Raw genomic sequence first — 15,972 nt, forward strand, 5'->3', positions numbered from 1 at the left:
CTTAGGCACAAACAGTGCTGGGCCCTGTGGCAGCTAAGCCTGAGTAAATGCATAAAGGCACACACTCCCAGAATACATGCTGGTGAATGCAGAGGTTGCTGACCACCCCTCCTGTGGCTATTCATTCTGCTCAGCTGAAGGTTACTCATTTCTTCTGTTTCTGAGCTGCAATTATTTTGGAATTAATTCCAGATACTTTGATTCATAAAATGTTTAAAATCTCCCAAACAAAGAAAGTATTAGATTAATCAGTAACTCATATGCTTCTGTTTTCTTTCTCTCCTCTCAATCGACACTGTGGGTGGGATTATGAGAAAATGACCCTGTACTGATTCCATCTCCCTGAACCAGATTTTGTTTCCTAGATTTTGGAAGACACGATGATATTCTCCCTGGCAGGGTCAATAATCACTGCCAAGTGTAAGTATCCAGAAGCGTGTGACTGATGGACGGGGCTAGCACCTCTGAATGCTCACGGCACAATAGATGGTTTTCCAGGTGCCGCTGTTCCTTTCCCCGCTGTCTGGATAGTTTGTTTTAACGCATGTTTAGGCTGCTTTTGCTCCATAAGAATATTCAGGGTTGCTTGACTCCCGGTGTTCCATGCTAGTTGGGGCTGATGGGAGTTGAAGTCAGTCATCAAGAGGACAGCAGGCTGGAGAAAGCTGATGGCAGGTCACAGTTGTGGCATGCATTGAAGCTCTGCAGCAGGGCGTGAGAGAGGCAAATGACTCCCGAGGGAAGGGGCTCTGGTCTGGAGCTTTTCATGGGGCAGCTGCCTTCTTCGAAAGCGAGCACTGCTCAAGTCTGCAGGGGCCATGGCTCAGGCTTGACCTCCAGTGTCTCTTGATCGGGCTGGAAAAGACTTCTGGTCTGAAACCGGGAGAGCCACCACTGCCCATAAGTTCCACCAGAACTGGGCTAGATGAACTGAGGGCCTGAACTGCCACATGGCAGGTTCCTATGTCTACTCCCAGCCACAAACTCTCTGGCAAGCTGCCACCTCTTAAGCCTTCATCTGAAAGTCAGAAGAGATAATGCTCGCCTACTTCCCGGAGTGGCTGAGATAATAATATATGTGGCATGCACGGAGCACTTGGGCAAAAGCATTTTATTGTTGCTAAGCTGCAGCAATACTTCAAAAGACAAGTCAGCCTGCTAAGACTTTTTTCCCTGCTTCTAGTTTTTGCAAACATGTATTTCGGTTTCCTCAGAACCCAGCTGTTTCTGTTTTGTGGGGAGCACGGCTTCCTACAATCTGATTTTCACATTACAGGTCCTTTGTTATCTTAAAAAAAGTCATGATATGGTGCATTGTGAGGGTGAAGTTGCTGACTAAACATTTATTTCTCTCCTCTGGTTTTTCTTTCTTGTTCAACAGTGTGCACCTGGGCAGTCTATTTCTTGACTACAGCAAAAGAAGTTCAGCAGAAGCTTTACAAGGAAATCAACCAAGTTCTTGGGAAAGGCCCAATTACACACACGAAAATTGAGCAACTCAGGTGCATGCATGTCTCAGAACACCCATTTCCTAGGGTGAAATGGGTGAAATCCTAGGGTGAAATCAAAATACCTAAAAATAAAAGCCAGGAGGGACAGGGAGCCTGGTGGGCTCCAAGGAAGGTGCCATTAGGCATGCTTGTGGGCACCAGGGTACACACCCCAGCATTATGCCCTAATCTTACAGCAAATCTTGGAAGCAGGGGGTTTGCGGAGAATGTGGGGAGGGATGATGTGAGCTTGTTGTCTTCAGAACATGGTGAGGAACTGGAAATGCTTTGTTCTTCGTTGTGGCCTCTGTGCATCACACATATGGGTGCTGCACCTGCGCAGTGCCTATGGCCAGAAAGATTGCAAAGCTTAACGGTTTTTGGTGGGAAAACTCTGCTCCCCTCCCCCCTAACAATATAAATGGAGCGGAGTGCCCACCATTTTCCCAGTCTTCTTGCAACTGCTGTTCGCTGTGCCTCGAGCCTTTATCTCTTCGTCACTATTCAATCTTTCCTTGTTAGCTAGTTGTATAGTTGCATAATTCCAAGTTTTTCCCTTCCTTTTTAAAGTTTTTCCCCCATTTTACTCTTTAAACTCTCCTATAAAAATAAAAGAAGAATTATCTTATCCCTTCTTCTATCTACCTATTCCTATCCTTCTTCTTCCGATGGCACAGCATGCGGCTTTCCGCAGATGCTTGCAGTTTGGGTCTAAGATGTCTCCAACCGACCCACACGATCTGTGTCTCCTCTGCCTCAGAGAGGGGCACAGGACCGACAAATGCGGCCATTGCCAGGCCTTCATGAAGCAGGCAAGGAAGAACCGTGAAAACCGCCTGCAGAAACTGCTGTGGGACCAGGCCCTCATGCAGTCCGATCAGTTGGCCAGCAAACCTGCTCCAGCCTCTGCTTCTACCGCGCCCATCGGCTGATGGTGCCCCGGTAATGGAGGCTCAGCAACCTCCTTCTCCTCGCAAACAAAAGGAAAAGAGAAAGCACGGTGGATCTGAGAAGTCCTTGGGCCATAAGAAGCCCAAAAAGGACAAATCAGACAAACCAGCCCATAAGCCTAAGAAGCCCAATCACCCATGACACCGTGATTCGGGCTCGTCTGTACCATTGGCCCCGATGGCTGCCACGATACCGACACTGACGGGTCCGGCCCTGCAGATGGCTATGCAGGTGACTCCACCTGGGTCTCCCAAACGGGTTGTATGCTCGATTCATTTATCTCCCGAGCAACCCGATGTACTGCTGTGAGAGTCCATTTCTGATGGGGAGATCCATGACTCCCCTCCAACAGCTAGCTCTCCTTCGCCCCTTCCATCACCTGGGCCTCTCTTAAGAACAATTTCGCAGCAAGTGCGGTACCAACATCGCTCCTCCAGCCATTTTGTGGAGGGATGGGAACAAGCCCATCATGGAAGCCATCATGCGCCTTGGGATGACTACCAGGATTATGGCTACTACCCGTCAGTTCGGGACCGTACTCTCTCCCCGGAACTGAGAGAGACGGCATCTACTTCGCGACTGATGAGGTCGGGGCACCCCAGCTCACTGGTTAAGTCCTTTTCGAGCGGCCCACCGCAATACGATATGGACTCTGAGGACTCGGAGATGGCATCAACTTCACCTGATGCAGCCATCACGATGCAAGGTCCTGGATCGCCGGAGGAACCTTAATGTGACATTTGGTGAACTGATGTCACAACTTGTCAGATCGCTAGAGATTGAGGCGCAAACATCGCATCGATCCTAGCACCAACAAGTTCTACGATACTGTAAGGGGAGAGCAATCAGCTGCCATCATCCTACCTCTGATAATGACCCTTCGACAAGCGATGGTACAACCCTGGGATTTTCCTAGCCAGCCCCAACCTACTTCTCTTTGGTATGAGACAATGTATCAAGTTCGGGAGCAGGATATACCATTCCTCCTGTGCCACCCGAGGCCGAACTCGATAGTGGTGGAATCGTCCCAGGGTCGCAAATTGAGGGGTCATACTACGCCCCGTGACAAGGAACTATGATTCTGAGACTCGCCCAATCGACCTCTCCGTCTTCCACCTTCTGTTTTTCGGACGCTATCATGGTGGACTGTTCCACACAACTTGAACGTGGGTGTTCCATTCTGTCCACCACACCCAACCCTGACTCTCTATACTGACACGTCCCTGATCGGGTGGGGAACCTTGTGTGCCAGGCTTTGAACACAGGGCACCTGGGATCGACAAGAATCTACCAGACACATCAATTACCTCGAACTCCTGGCAATCTTCAAAGCCCTCCGCTCTTTCGAGGACACTGTCCAGCAACACGTGGTTCAAGTTGCATCTGACAGCATTGTCACTGTATTTTATGCGAACAAGCAGGGTGGCACAAAATCCACTTCCCTGGCCCGTCTAGCGATGCAGCTGTGGGACTGGTGCATTCCCAGGGACATAACTCTCCTGGCAGTCCACCTAGCCGGTACCGACAACGAGGAGGCCGATGTTTTGAGCAGACAAATGTCGACAGCCCACGAATGGGAGCTAGTTCGACCAACTTGCAGTCAACTTTTCCTCCAATGGGGCTACCCAGACATAGATCTGTTCACTACCCACAAGAACAGAGTATGCAGCACGTACTGTTCTCGTGCCGGCATTGGGCCGGGTTCAGCGGGAGATGCCCTAATGATCCCGTGGTCCAACATGCCCTTCTATGCCTTCCCTCCAATCCCACTTATAATGAGGGTCATTTCCAAGATTGCCCACGACGGCGCCACGGGGATTCTGATCACAACTTGGTGGCCCCGTCAGCCATGGTTCTTCACTCTCTTCCAGTTGTCCGGCAACACCTTTCTCCGTCTACCGCTCATACCACATTTGATAACCCAGCAAGATGGAGCTGTTTGCCACCCAGACCTCGCCTCACTAAGTCTCACAGCTTGGCGAATTCAGTGAATCACGGTACCAACTCGGGTCCATTAGACCATACATTGGGTTCAAGCACTCTCCATCCCAACATCCAGCGTATTCTCGAATCTGCTTTAAGACCATCAACGCAGAGATTGTATGCGGCAAAATGGCATCGGTTCTCCTCCTTCACAGAATCCAACCTGTTTACCGCTTCCTCAGCTTCTATTGAGAACATCTTGCAGTTCCTTCTGGCACTCCATCAGTGAGGACTTAAACCTGCTTTCATCAAGGTTTATCCAGCAGCTATCTCCCACTACCGTGGTCCAGTGCAAGGCTCCTTGGTGTTTTCTCAATCCATTATTCGAAGATTCATCAAAGGGTTTCAAAATCTCCATCCGCCAGTTTGTCCTGTCATGCCTACATTGTCATGGGCAACAGCCCAGTATGTAAACAGTCCACACATTCACCAGCAATAAAACTGAAGTCCTTTAATGCTAATTAACTACAAGATTTACGACTCTATAGATAAGTTCTCTAATAGCGGTCCTGGATATGCAGATGTTAACCCTCTAATGGCTTCCCTCCCCGAGTCCATGTGGGATTACTCTCCTAAGTCACGCCTTTCTTCTCTTTTACGTAATAAATTCTGTCGCTGTTCATATCTACGAAGAATGCATCAATTTTTGGCTTTTGAGAAATCCACCACGCCCACTGTGTCTTCTGTTTCTGGCTCAGGAAGATCAGTGTCAGAGGGGAAAGGAGCAGCTTGCCCGGCCTCCTTCCAAGTAGAGCTTGCAGCTTCCTCTCTCTCATGACTCTCTGGCTTCGATAAGGGCTCAGGCGTTTGCTCAGCATGCTGGGAGTCAGAGGGAGGCGCAGCAGCTGGCCCATCTGCCCCTACGCTGGGTTGTGGGGTTGGCTCTTGTACACTGGGTGCTAAGTGCAAGTCCTCCTCGTGAGTCACTGATTCTGTCTGGGCTTCATGCATGACATACACGGAGTCTCTCAGTTGTCCTTCAAGCACTCACCAGAGCCCCCTTCGAACTTCTGGCAACTACCAATTTATGTCTCCTATCTTGGAAGACTGCCTTCCTCGTGGCTGTCACTTTGGCTAGAAGAGCTAGTGAGCTCTGCACGCTTTGGGTAGACCCTCTATATCTGAACTTTCATAAAGAAAAAGTTGTTCTTTGCACTGATTCGACGTTCTTGCCTAAAATCGTTACTCCATTCCATATCAATCAGGACATTGTATTACCTGCCTTTTTTCCATCACCCTCTACTCTGATCGAATGGTCCTTGCAGTCTCTCGATGTTCGTCATTGCCTTGCCTTCTACGGATTGCGTACGGAATCCCTCTGTAAATCTAACCACCTCTTTGTGAAATATTCAGACCATGACAAAGTTCCCCTGTGAGCTCACAGAGGATTTCGAAATGGGTAGTACAAACTATCAAGCTGGCGTACCAACTTGCCAAGATTGATTTGCTGGTTATACCCAGAGGGCATTCTACAAGAGCGGTAGCAGCCTCCTCTGCCTTTGCTGCTGGGATCCCAATTCAAGACATCTGCAAAGCTGTGACATGGACTACGCCTTGCACCTTTGCCAAGCATTACTGTCTTGATGTCTGTGCCAGACGTGACTGTTCCTTTGGTCGGGCAGACCTTTCCGCTGTTCTTCAATGACGACACCACCCATCTCCGGGTCTGGTAAGCTTGTTAATCACCCATATGTGTGATGCACAGAGGCCACGACGAAGAAAGGCAGGTTGCTTACCTGTAACTGTCGTTCTTCGAGTGGCCATCTGTGCATTCACACAACCCACCCGCCGGCCCCACTCGGTGTCAGTGAATGGGTTCTTTTTTCAGTACCATGTTTCTTTGGTATTCATGGTCCCATGAGAATTTTTTTGCAGTATCTCTTGTGAGGGGGTGAACATCCAGTCTTCAGTAGACTGGGAAAATGGCAGGCACTCCGCTCCATTTATATGGTTATGGGGGAGGGGAGCAGAGTTTTCCCGCCAAAAACCATTAAGCTTTGCAATCTTTCCGGCCATAGGCACTGCGCAGGCACAGCACCCATATGTGTGAGTGCATAGATGGCCACTCGAAGAATGACAGTTACAGGTAAGCAACCTGCCTTTGTCACAGGGCTGTTGTGGCCCATTGAAATGCAGCAGGTCTGTTAGTGCGTGACCCTCCGTTACAAGTCCTGCTGGGACTGCCTGGCTTAATGTTGAGCCCATCATGGGATTCTGGATGCTCTGCAGCCCAGCAACATGGCTGTGGCATCTGCAGAAGCCCGTTGCATCTTTTTACGTTTCAAATGAAAGGCTCATAAAGGCTTTCATTTGGCAGATATTGCCGGCAGGTGCTTTGCGAGACAGTGAGGACAGCAAAGCTCACGCCAATTGCAGCAAGGCTTCAAGAGCTGGAGGGCAGAGTGGACCATCATATTGTTCCCAAAGAGGTAGGACTGGAACCCAGTGCTTTGATGCTTGTATCTCAGAAAGGAAGCATTCATCTTTATTTGTTTATTGTTATGGAGAGGGCTGGAAGGTGAATTAGATATATGACAGAATGATTTATTGACATGCATACATGCATTCGAGCAGGAACACTAACATTCTTTTTCATGAGTCAGTTGGGACAATTATATATTGTCTTAATGAGCTGATATACAAATGACCTTCTGCCTGTTCATGCAGCCCCTCTGCTCCTTCTTTACGCAAACCATGCCTATGCCAAGGCATCTTTCCTTAACCATAATTCCCTAGTCCCCCTGGACTGAAAAACTATGATTATCTGTTTTGAAACAATCTTAAACCACTGCATGACTGCATATGCACGCAAAAGTCTTGTCCCTCCCTTGACTTGTTGAGCCAAGTTACAATAATCCAAACCAGCTCAGTGCAAATACTTCTACTTAAAAGGAATCGGGAGGAGTCTGGCAAAAATGCATAGTTGCTGTGCTATGTCATTCTAAATTAGCTGACATTTTTAATTAAAGACATCTCAGGCCACCTCCAAAAAAAGAAGTGCTGTTGCGCTGGATCCATTTCTAATGGAGTGCCTTGTTAATCTATTGCAGCAAAAATAATTGAATCTTGTGACACCTTAAAGACTTAACACATTTATTTTGGCAGAAGCTTTTGTGTGCACTGTCCATTTTGTCCAATGCATTTAATCTGTGGGGGTTTTATTCTGTCAGATTTGCCACCTAGTAAACTTGCTTGGCTTTTCTGCCTTCAGTCCTTTGCAGTGAGAGCACCACAGTTTTCTTCAGATGTGTAAGGATGGGGTGAAGGAGCTAATCGCAGAGGCAAGAAAACTAGAAGAGGCAATTAGCTTCTGCCACTCTTGTTTATTGGCTACCAACAGGGCAAGCTCTTCTTTCTGCATATAAAATCAAAAAGCAACTACAAATATTTGCATGCTCATCCTCTTGGAGCCATCTTGAACCGTGTCCTTTTGCATTCCTCCATTCTGGTATCATCCAACTTTAAGGGAAGTTTAATAAAGTCTTCCTATTAAAGGAAGACTTTGTTTTTGCTTCCTGTCCCAGAATATCTCCTTTTAGTCCTCCTATAGTAATGCTGGACAGAAAACATGTTTGCTTCATTTCCAGTTAAATGGCTGGTGATAGAGCACGGAATATTTGTGGGTGGGTGGATTTCTGTGAGTGCGTGTTTGGTGCATTTATAGGAATAAAGCCGTTAAAACACAGAATGGACTGCTAATATATGCAACGGATCATGACAACACTGTTGTCAGTGTTGACAACGCTAAAATGGTGCCTTTCTAATTCCATTTCAGACTCTTGTGCTGTATGCGCTTGGCGTGGTGCTGCAAGACAGCTCAGCTTGGCCATTGCCCTATAAGTAGGTACACAATTGATGTTATTTTATTTTAGACGTATTTAATCCTGATCCCCTCCCCAACACACACACACACACACACACACACACTACTTTTTCCTCCAAGATCTGAACAAAGGGTCGAGTCCTTGGGCTCTGCTATGCCAGATACATGTGTGCGATACCATGATTGAATGTTCTCCCGTCTGAAAACAAGCCAACTGACCCTGGCACCGTGTACATAGGAAGAATAGCACATGAAAGATGAGCTCAATTTTCCTTCATACATGGCTGCTTTTCATGAAATGAATTTAAAAAAACAGGTGGGAGGTTTTCAAAATAGGGGGAAATTCAATGCATCATTTTCTTACACAGCATCCTGAAGAGGTCCAGGCCAAGGATATGCTTTTGAACATGCAGTCTGGTTCTTAATGCTTTAATTAATTCCTCAATGTGGGGCCTCCTGGATGTGTTGGACTACAACTCCCATACCTATGGGATGATGCAAGCTCTAATCCAGCTAATCCATCTGGAAGAAAGGCTGTAATAAATTTTCAAGGCAGAGGCTGGTGAATATGAGGAATTTTTGCTTCCAAACCCAGGGCTTCATGTAACTGCAAACAGGACCCTGCAGAATGCTTTTGTAGTGTTTTGAAGAAAACTGGTAGCTGCCTTTTGTAAATGTTCATGACTTTCTGTGGTGAATACTGTGTGTTTTGCTGCCATCAAGTCTGCCCTTGGGATTAAACTTTGCAATTGCAGAGCCTAGAACTTTATATCAGCAGAGAAAACATCAATCATAGGGTTGTTATAAAGATCGTGGCGGTCCTACTGCCCTATTTCTAGACTTCTGGACTGTGGCTCCAGCTCTGGAGGCCATGGGAATGTTGTACCTCTGTCTGACCTGCAGATGGCAACTTTTAGCATCGTTTGGGCAACGTGGGGGCAGGGCTGGGGCTGAAATGAAGTGGGTCAGCAACTTGATTCAGGGCAGAGAGACAGTTGGCTTAATTGAAGAAAAATCCACCTAAGGGCCCTGCTCTCTCTCTGGCAGCTGAAACTTTATTTTTGGAAGAAGTAACGAGAGAAGCGGCAGGACCCTGTCGCAACAGGATGCATGGCTGCCGAAGAAGAGGCCTGGCAATGGCCAAGGCACTTAAAAACGGGCACCGCTGCACATTTGCTCTCCACTTGCTCTCCAGGAAAAGGTGGAGAAGGCTGAGCCAGCCGTACCACTCAGCAGAGAGGGGGCCCCTCCGTGTCGATCATGCAGTTGGCTCTCTGGATTTACTTCCACAGAGCCAAAACAGTGTCAGGCTACCTCTGTGACAGCATGGTGTAGTGGTTAGAGTGCTGGACCAGGACAGGACTGTACTAGTGCCGGATTAGGACTCAGGACCCAGGTTCTAGTCCTCACTTGGTCAGGAAGTTCATTGGGTCACTGTTGACCAGTTGCTGACACTCAGCCTAAGCTGCCTCAAAGGGTTGTTGTTGCAAGGAGAAAATGGAGTAGAGGAGGACTGTGTTAGCTGCCGTGGGCTCCTTGCAGGTGACTGGTGCTGTGGCTGAGTCCTCTGCACCTTGAGTGCCAACAGCAGCTTTCAAGCACAGCTCTTTCTCTTGAGTCCTGCTACAGGAGATCCTTCTTACGTGAAACCTGGGACTCCACCTGCAGCCTTTGCCATTCCTCTCCGAGGTTGATAAATCCAGTTGCCAAGCTCATTTTTCTGCGATGTCCTCTACTGATGCAGGACTTAAAGAAATGTGGGGGGGGGGGGGACACACAGGTATTTCACTGCGGTGGGAAAAACCATTCGGCAAAGGTGTAGCTCTGGCTTTCCTGCCTGTGAGGGGAAAGAGATTCAGAGCGTGTGCTAATGGGAGAGACAGAGGATTCGGGGATCATTTGCTCCTTCAAGTCTGCAAGGAAGGACAGGCTTGGAGAGCTGACTGAATAGCTTTCGCCCAGGCAGCCCACAGCACTTCCCTGCAACATACGGTAGCGCCTTAAGTTGCCTGTTGAGATCATGGCTGCGTTGGCAGGAGGTCCCCGCAGCAACTGCGGGCTGCCTTCAGAATTGACTTCTTCGCTGCAAACGTCAGTTGGCCTTTCAGGGGAACATGGTGAGGAGCAATGATAAAACAGCGGAAGGCTTGAACGATAACAAATCTACTGCTCAGTGAGAAATCATGCTCACGGAAGCCACACGTGTGCTGTGGTCTTTAATCAGTAAGGCTCGCCACAGCAAATGCTGTGTTTTCCCTGCAGAAATAAGCGGCATGGTGTCTTACTACCTTGCCAGTCCCTTGATTATGGGAACATTAGCCTGGGTTGTATATTTGCTTGTGTAAAAACCCCCCACTGACCCGATGGTAAACAAGCTTTCCTTTCTAATGAATTATCGGCTCCATCGCACAGATACAATCATTGGCAAGCGGTCTGGATTAGGAAGAAATGGGAGGAGGCAGGGTGCAGGCAGCAGGGAAAGAACGGGTGAGCAGAGTGGATGGCTATCGGATCAAAGGGGATGAAATTGGGGTGGAAAATGGCACTGGACAGGCAGTGGGAAGGGGAGTGTTTTGCCCTGCTATGTGTTCTGGTATATGCCAGAAAGGTGTTTTTGTGGATCTGCTTTTAAAGGGTGTTCTAATACTTGTTTCTGTCCCTCCCCCTCTTCCCCCCTTTTTTCGGCTAGATTTGATCCAGACAGATTCAGTGATGAATCTGCCATGAAAAACTTTTCTCTCCTCGGCTTTTCAGGAAGTCAGGAGTGTCCGGAGCTGAGGTGAGGAAAAAGCAAAAGCATTTTTTTGATACCAGGTGGGATACAGAAGTGGTGGGTGGGGCAGAGATCCATTCCAAGTGTAGAAATATTTTGTAGACTTTATCTAGAGTTGTCCATATAAAGGATTGTGTGACCTTCTTGGTTACATTCTGGTTTGAATCCCAAGCTAGAGGGATGAAAGGAAGTTCTTGGAAGGAAATTTTATTCCACCATTTTTGCCCACGTGCAACCTCACCGGAACATCCTCTTGCCCAAGGTGGGATGAAGACATTGAGGGCAGCTGGGCAAAGGGGGATCTGATCAAGCGAAGCACCTCCCACTCATGGGCAATTCCTGCCCCACCCTGTGCCCCTTTCTGCAGCACCTAAGAGGGGCCCCCTCAACCATCCAGAGGATGCAGGTTGTAGCAGTGAGTAACAGGAGATGGCAAACACCTTCCACTGAATTTCCTCTTTTGTTTGCTTACCGTAGGATGCAACAGTCTCATTCTTTCTCCATGTTCTTATCTTTTCCCATCACTAGGTTTGCCTATACGGTAGCTACAATCTTGCTGAGTGTAATTGTGAGGTCCCTCCACTTACACCCCGTTGAAGGCCAAGTCATGGACACCAAGTATGAGCTGGTCACTTCACCCAAGGAGGAAGCGTGGATTATGGTATCCAAGAGATGTTAAGGCAAGGAGCAAGGCCATATTTGGGGAGATGGGCCCTCTTCCACCAGTCACCACTTCACTGCTAACCACTTTTAGGTCGGGGAATCCTCAAGTACTTTCCTTTTTCCATAATGGAAAGTCTTCTCTTATTAATAAAATCCAGTTGCCTCTCACGATGCTCTAAACAAATCTGCAGGATTAATGGAAGTGGAGAACTTCATAGGTTTAAGAACAGATCGCAGGCTTCCCTTCTTCCTTCTTCTCACTTAAAATACAAAATGGTAAAGAAGGCCACACATGCAAATCTAGGCATCCTTAGCCATTAGTCCAGACAGGTGTGGATGGACTGTGGTGAGGCACACTGCACAAGCTCAGAGGTGCTTTTTCAAAAGAGATTGTTAGATGAAGGTCACTTGTTCAGTATTGAGTTGTAGCATAGGAAGATGCAAGTTTGGGCAACTCCAAAGAGGCCTGACCTTAAATAAAGCTCTGATGTGGCTACAAAGGACAATTGAGGACAAACTGCTCATTTATGGACACTAAGTAGTACATTATTTATAGAAATTCCCCAAGTGTTGTACTTGTCTGTGCTAGTCCCTGGATTGTGGTGGAGAAAGCCAACTTGACAGGGTTCAAAACAGAATTGGGTAAAACTGGGTGCATGTTCAGGGCCTAGAGCAGATTTGGTGCTTACTGCTCTATTTCTTGTAATCCCCATCAGATCTAGCCAGTGTTACTCATGACTGAGCCCCTCTGAAACTACTTGAACAAATTAACTGGGAGTAGTGCAAGTCCCATTGGTTGCAGTGGCATTTACTCACAAGTTGGTTTAACTGGACTGGGACCAGAGTGATAGACAGTGGTTTTTATGCATGGATTCAGTGTATATATATGTGGGGATGAAGCAAAATGGAATAATGGTTGTTCAAGATTGCATTAACCTAAAATAGTCCTCCTGTAGAAGGATACTGAATCACTGTTTTAATCTGGTGGCTTAGTTATAGCCTCTTTTCTTTTGCTGTACAAGAGGGTCAAACCAACTGTCAGTGGTATGCAGTGTTGTTTTTGTTTTTTCAAAAGTAGCTCTGATCAAAATGAACCCAAAGTGTCAAATGCTCCAAGTTTTTTTCAGATCAGCTCTCTTTTCAGATCTCTCTTTCACAGAGTGGTTCTTGTTTATCATTCCTCTTTTTTCCTTTTTTCTACCTTTTTTAATTGCAAATCTGTTTACGATTTATGCTAATGTACCAATACCATAGAGGGGATAATTAAAAATACTTGCCAAAATCAGTACCTTGAGTTGAAGGGCCTAGCAGTCCTGTGGGTTTTGCTTTCTCCTGTGAGATTGGGCTTAATGCTTACAAGAATGATCTACATTGTGTTACCAAACCATTCTTTTAGGCTGGGCAGGCATCTCTGTTGTAGGTGAGTTGTCTTGCTCTCTTGCCTGTGGACACACAAGAGTGTGTATGGAAGTAATTAATTTTCAGTGAGTTCCTCAGTGAATGTGGGCCGATGCCTGGATGAGTCTGCTTTAGAACAGGCATTGAACATGTCAGTCTTCAAGCCCCATCCAGCACTGGGATTTTGAGCGATTCTGAGGTCTGCATTTGATGTGATCGCAACCCAGAATGATCAAAGTTGCTCGGCCTCAGCAACAGAGAGCTTTAGGCCAGTGTTTGACAGGGCAAGTAAAGGAAGCACAGGAAGAAAGTGCTGACTGCAGTGGGATGGGATTAATGCTGCTCTCCCGTCACAGCTCAGTGGCCAGTGGCTTTAACCCGTTCGGCACTACAGCATCAAAAGTTCAACTATTTTGTTCCTACAATTAAATCTTTAGGGAACTTGTTCTCAGGGTTGATGGACTGGGAGCTGATGGCAAAGAAGAAGCAGAAGCCAGATTGAGTCTTTGCCAGAGATCCAGGAAACGGGAAAGACTTACTTTGGTGAAAGTCAAATGCGTGACGCCTATCTCTTCTCTCCACATGTTCACTGAGTATGAGTTGGAAGATGAAAATAGTATTAATTTTATATCTGTACCATGCAGTAACCAAAGCTCTCTGGGTAGTGTTAAACAGTTGATAGAATACAGTAAAAATAAAACTAGACCTGCTTGTGGATTCTTTAACTTGCACTCAGTTATTCCACCACTGTCTTTATGTGATTCTGGACTTGTTTGAGTTTTCTGTTGTCCTGTCTTCACTTCTTTATTCCTTAAATAAACTTTGCTTAGTCATTGTTTGCTTGTCCAATTTACTGTGCTCCTTTGAGCTCTAGGCTGATTCTGCTTCCCTCTTGCATTTAACAGATAATTTGTTGATTGAGTTAAAAAAATAAGAAACATTTCTTGCTGTGATTTCTTATGCAAGGAGCACTGAAAAGGAAAAATACCCTCTTGTGAAACCGGTGGTCTAAGCGTGGTCCCATAGATGTGGCTCTGACCATGGGCCATGCTGGCTGCAGATGATCCGGGTTGTAAGTCAATATTACTGGGAGACCCAAGCCAGGTCCATTGTTATCTGTTACGATCCTCCGCATCACAGCCTCCATACCAAGCTCAGCACCCCGTGCCAACAGCTATGGAAACAAAACAGGGCCACTGACATCAAGGTGATTGATACGAGCCTGCTCATCAGAAGCCTCAGATTGGCAGAAGCGTGAAATACATTTTAAAGGAAAGAAAAGTATATAAAGCTTTGGCACCTCCTGCAGCAATAGCTCAGCGAGGACTGAGCAGGTGCAGCACCCACAAGAAGCTACAGAATATTAAAAGTCAGAAAAGAAACTGAAGGGAGGAAGGGGACTGAACCGGCTTCCTTGAGTCTGGAACTGCTCATGCCATACTTTCCCGGACTGCTACCCTCTAGCTCCCATCAGCCCCTGCCAGCAAGACCAATGATTAGGAATGCTGGTAGTTACCATCCAAAACATCTGGATGGCCCAGGCTGGTGAGTGTTGGCTTATACTATTTCAGAGGGAAGACACGGCTGACTAGAATCCTGAACAGGACCATTTCTGTTTGAGGTTGAGAATAAAAAGCAACTATTTTTGTAGGTCCCATTCGTGCCCTTTAGGAATGGATGATCAAGTCCTCAGTTTAGAAAAAAATGAGTGCATCGAAATACAAAGTAGTGCTTTGATGTACTTAGAAGACTCTGCAAAGATATCTAACTTCAAAAATTAACAAGTTTTCTTATGGCAAGGCTGTGCAATCTCTGGTTCTCCAGATGTTTGGCCTAGAGCTTCCATTAGCCCTCCGTGACCTAGTCAATAAGATGAGGAATCATGGAGTTACAGGCCAAAAACACCTGGAGCTGCAAATTGCCCACCGCTCACTTATGGAACGTGCAGGTAAGAGTAGCTCCTCTGCCTAGAGAGGGAGCATTCCCTGCCATCCAATAAACACCTGCTTGAGGGCAAGTCTACTTGAGCTCAATATGGCTTCCTGAATAAACTTCCACAGAATTGAGCTGTTACAGCCTTTGGCAATCATGAATGACAGGGTCCTATTGCTGCTGCTTTTTGTGCTTGGGTCTTTGGGCAGGAGGACACAGTAGTTGCTGACCAGCCACAGCTACCCAAGAATGCTTGATCCCCTCCACCCCCATGCCTTTTCCCCATGGGCAGCTCTCATTTCTACCTTGGAAGAGTTATACTTCGGGATGGGTTGGCTAAAGGAACCGACACTTCAGCAACAGATTGCATGAGCCTTTTGAGTAGGCAAACAGCTGAGGTTGAGACATGCAGTGCTTGATGGTGTTAGTTGGGAGCGGAGGGAAGGAACATGGGCAGTGGCCTGCCTGAGCCCCCAAGCTCAAAGGGAATAGCCCGGGGGTCTGGATTAGGGGAGGGGTGGTGGTGTGCACCAATCTTGCTCACACAATGTTCCCAGCTCAGATTCAGGCCTATCAGTGTTCCAGATGACAACCATCACTTTGACTATTGACTGGAGGTGGGGACTGATGGGAGTTGTAGTCTAAAGCATCTGGAGAACTGCAGCTTAGGAAAGGTTAGTCTAAGACAAGGGCCTGCTTATGCTACACTGAACCCAGGACAGAAGCTCCTAAAACTTGTTTCACTGGGTTGAGTTGTCTGCAGGCATCATATTTCAGAGCCGGTATGGTGAAACAGAAAGAACATAGAGTTAGGATGGAAAGACAGAGACCTGGATTTGAATCTCTGTTCTCCCTTCAAACTGACTGGAGGACCTTAACCTATCTGCCAGGGCTGCTGCACAGGTAAAATCGGGGACATGGTTCACATCTCATGACAAGCAATCCTGTGTGGTTTCCAC

At 47.1% G+C, this 15,972-nt stretch overlaps 1 protein-coding gene across 5 annotated transcripts in view; it reads left to right on the forward strand.

Moving 5' to 3' along the window:
• The window catches only part of LOC123024334 (cytochrome P450 20A1), a 32,146-nt gene extending 18,230 nt beyond the window's left edge, over nt 1-13,916 (forward strand). For 4 of the 5 annotated variants that reach the window (XM_044431934.1, XM_044431935.1, XM_044431933.1 and 1 more), the window contains 6 exons: nt 366-420; nt 1,382-1,502; nt 6,742-6,853; nt 8,200-8,264; nt 10,937-11,026; nt 11,549-13,916. In XM_044431934.1, the coding sequence (XP_044287869.1) occupies nt 366-420; nt 1,382-1,502; nt 6,742-6,853; nt 8,200-8,264; nt 10,937-11,026; nt 11,549-11,699 (594 nt within the window). In that variant the 3' untranslated portion in view covers nt 11,700-13,916. The remainder of the gene's footprint in view (nt 1-365; nt 421-1,381; nt 1,503-6,741; nt 6,854-8,199; nt 8,265-10,936; nt 11,027-11,548) is intronic. The other variant, XM_044431932.1, reaches the window with a different exon arrangement.
• Nucleotides 13,917-15,972: the final 2,056 nt, after the last annotated feature.

This window comes from Varanus komodoensis, unplaced genomic scaffold (genome assembly GCF_004798865.1).
Source record: "Varanus komodoensis strain SLA01 unplaced genomic scaffold, ASM479886v1 scaffold23, whole genome shotgun sequence".
In the NCBI taxonomy this organism is placed as follows: domain Eukaryota; kingdom Metazoa; phylum Chordata; class Lepidosauria; order Squamata; family Varanidae; genus Varanus; species Varanus komodoensis.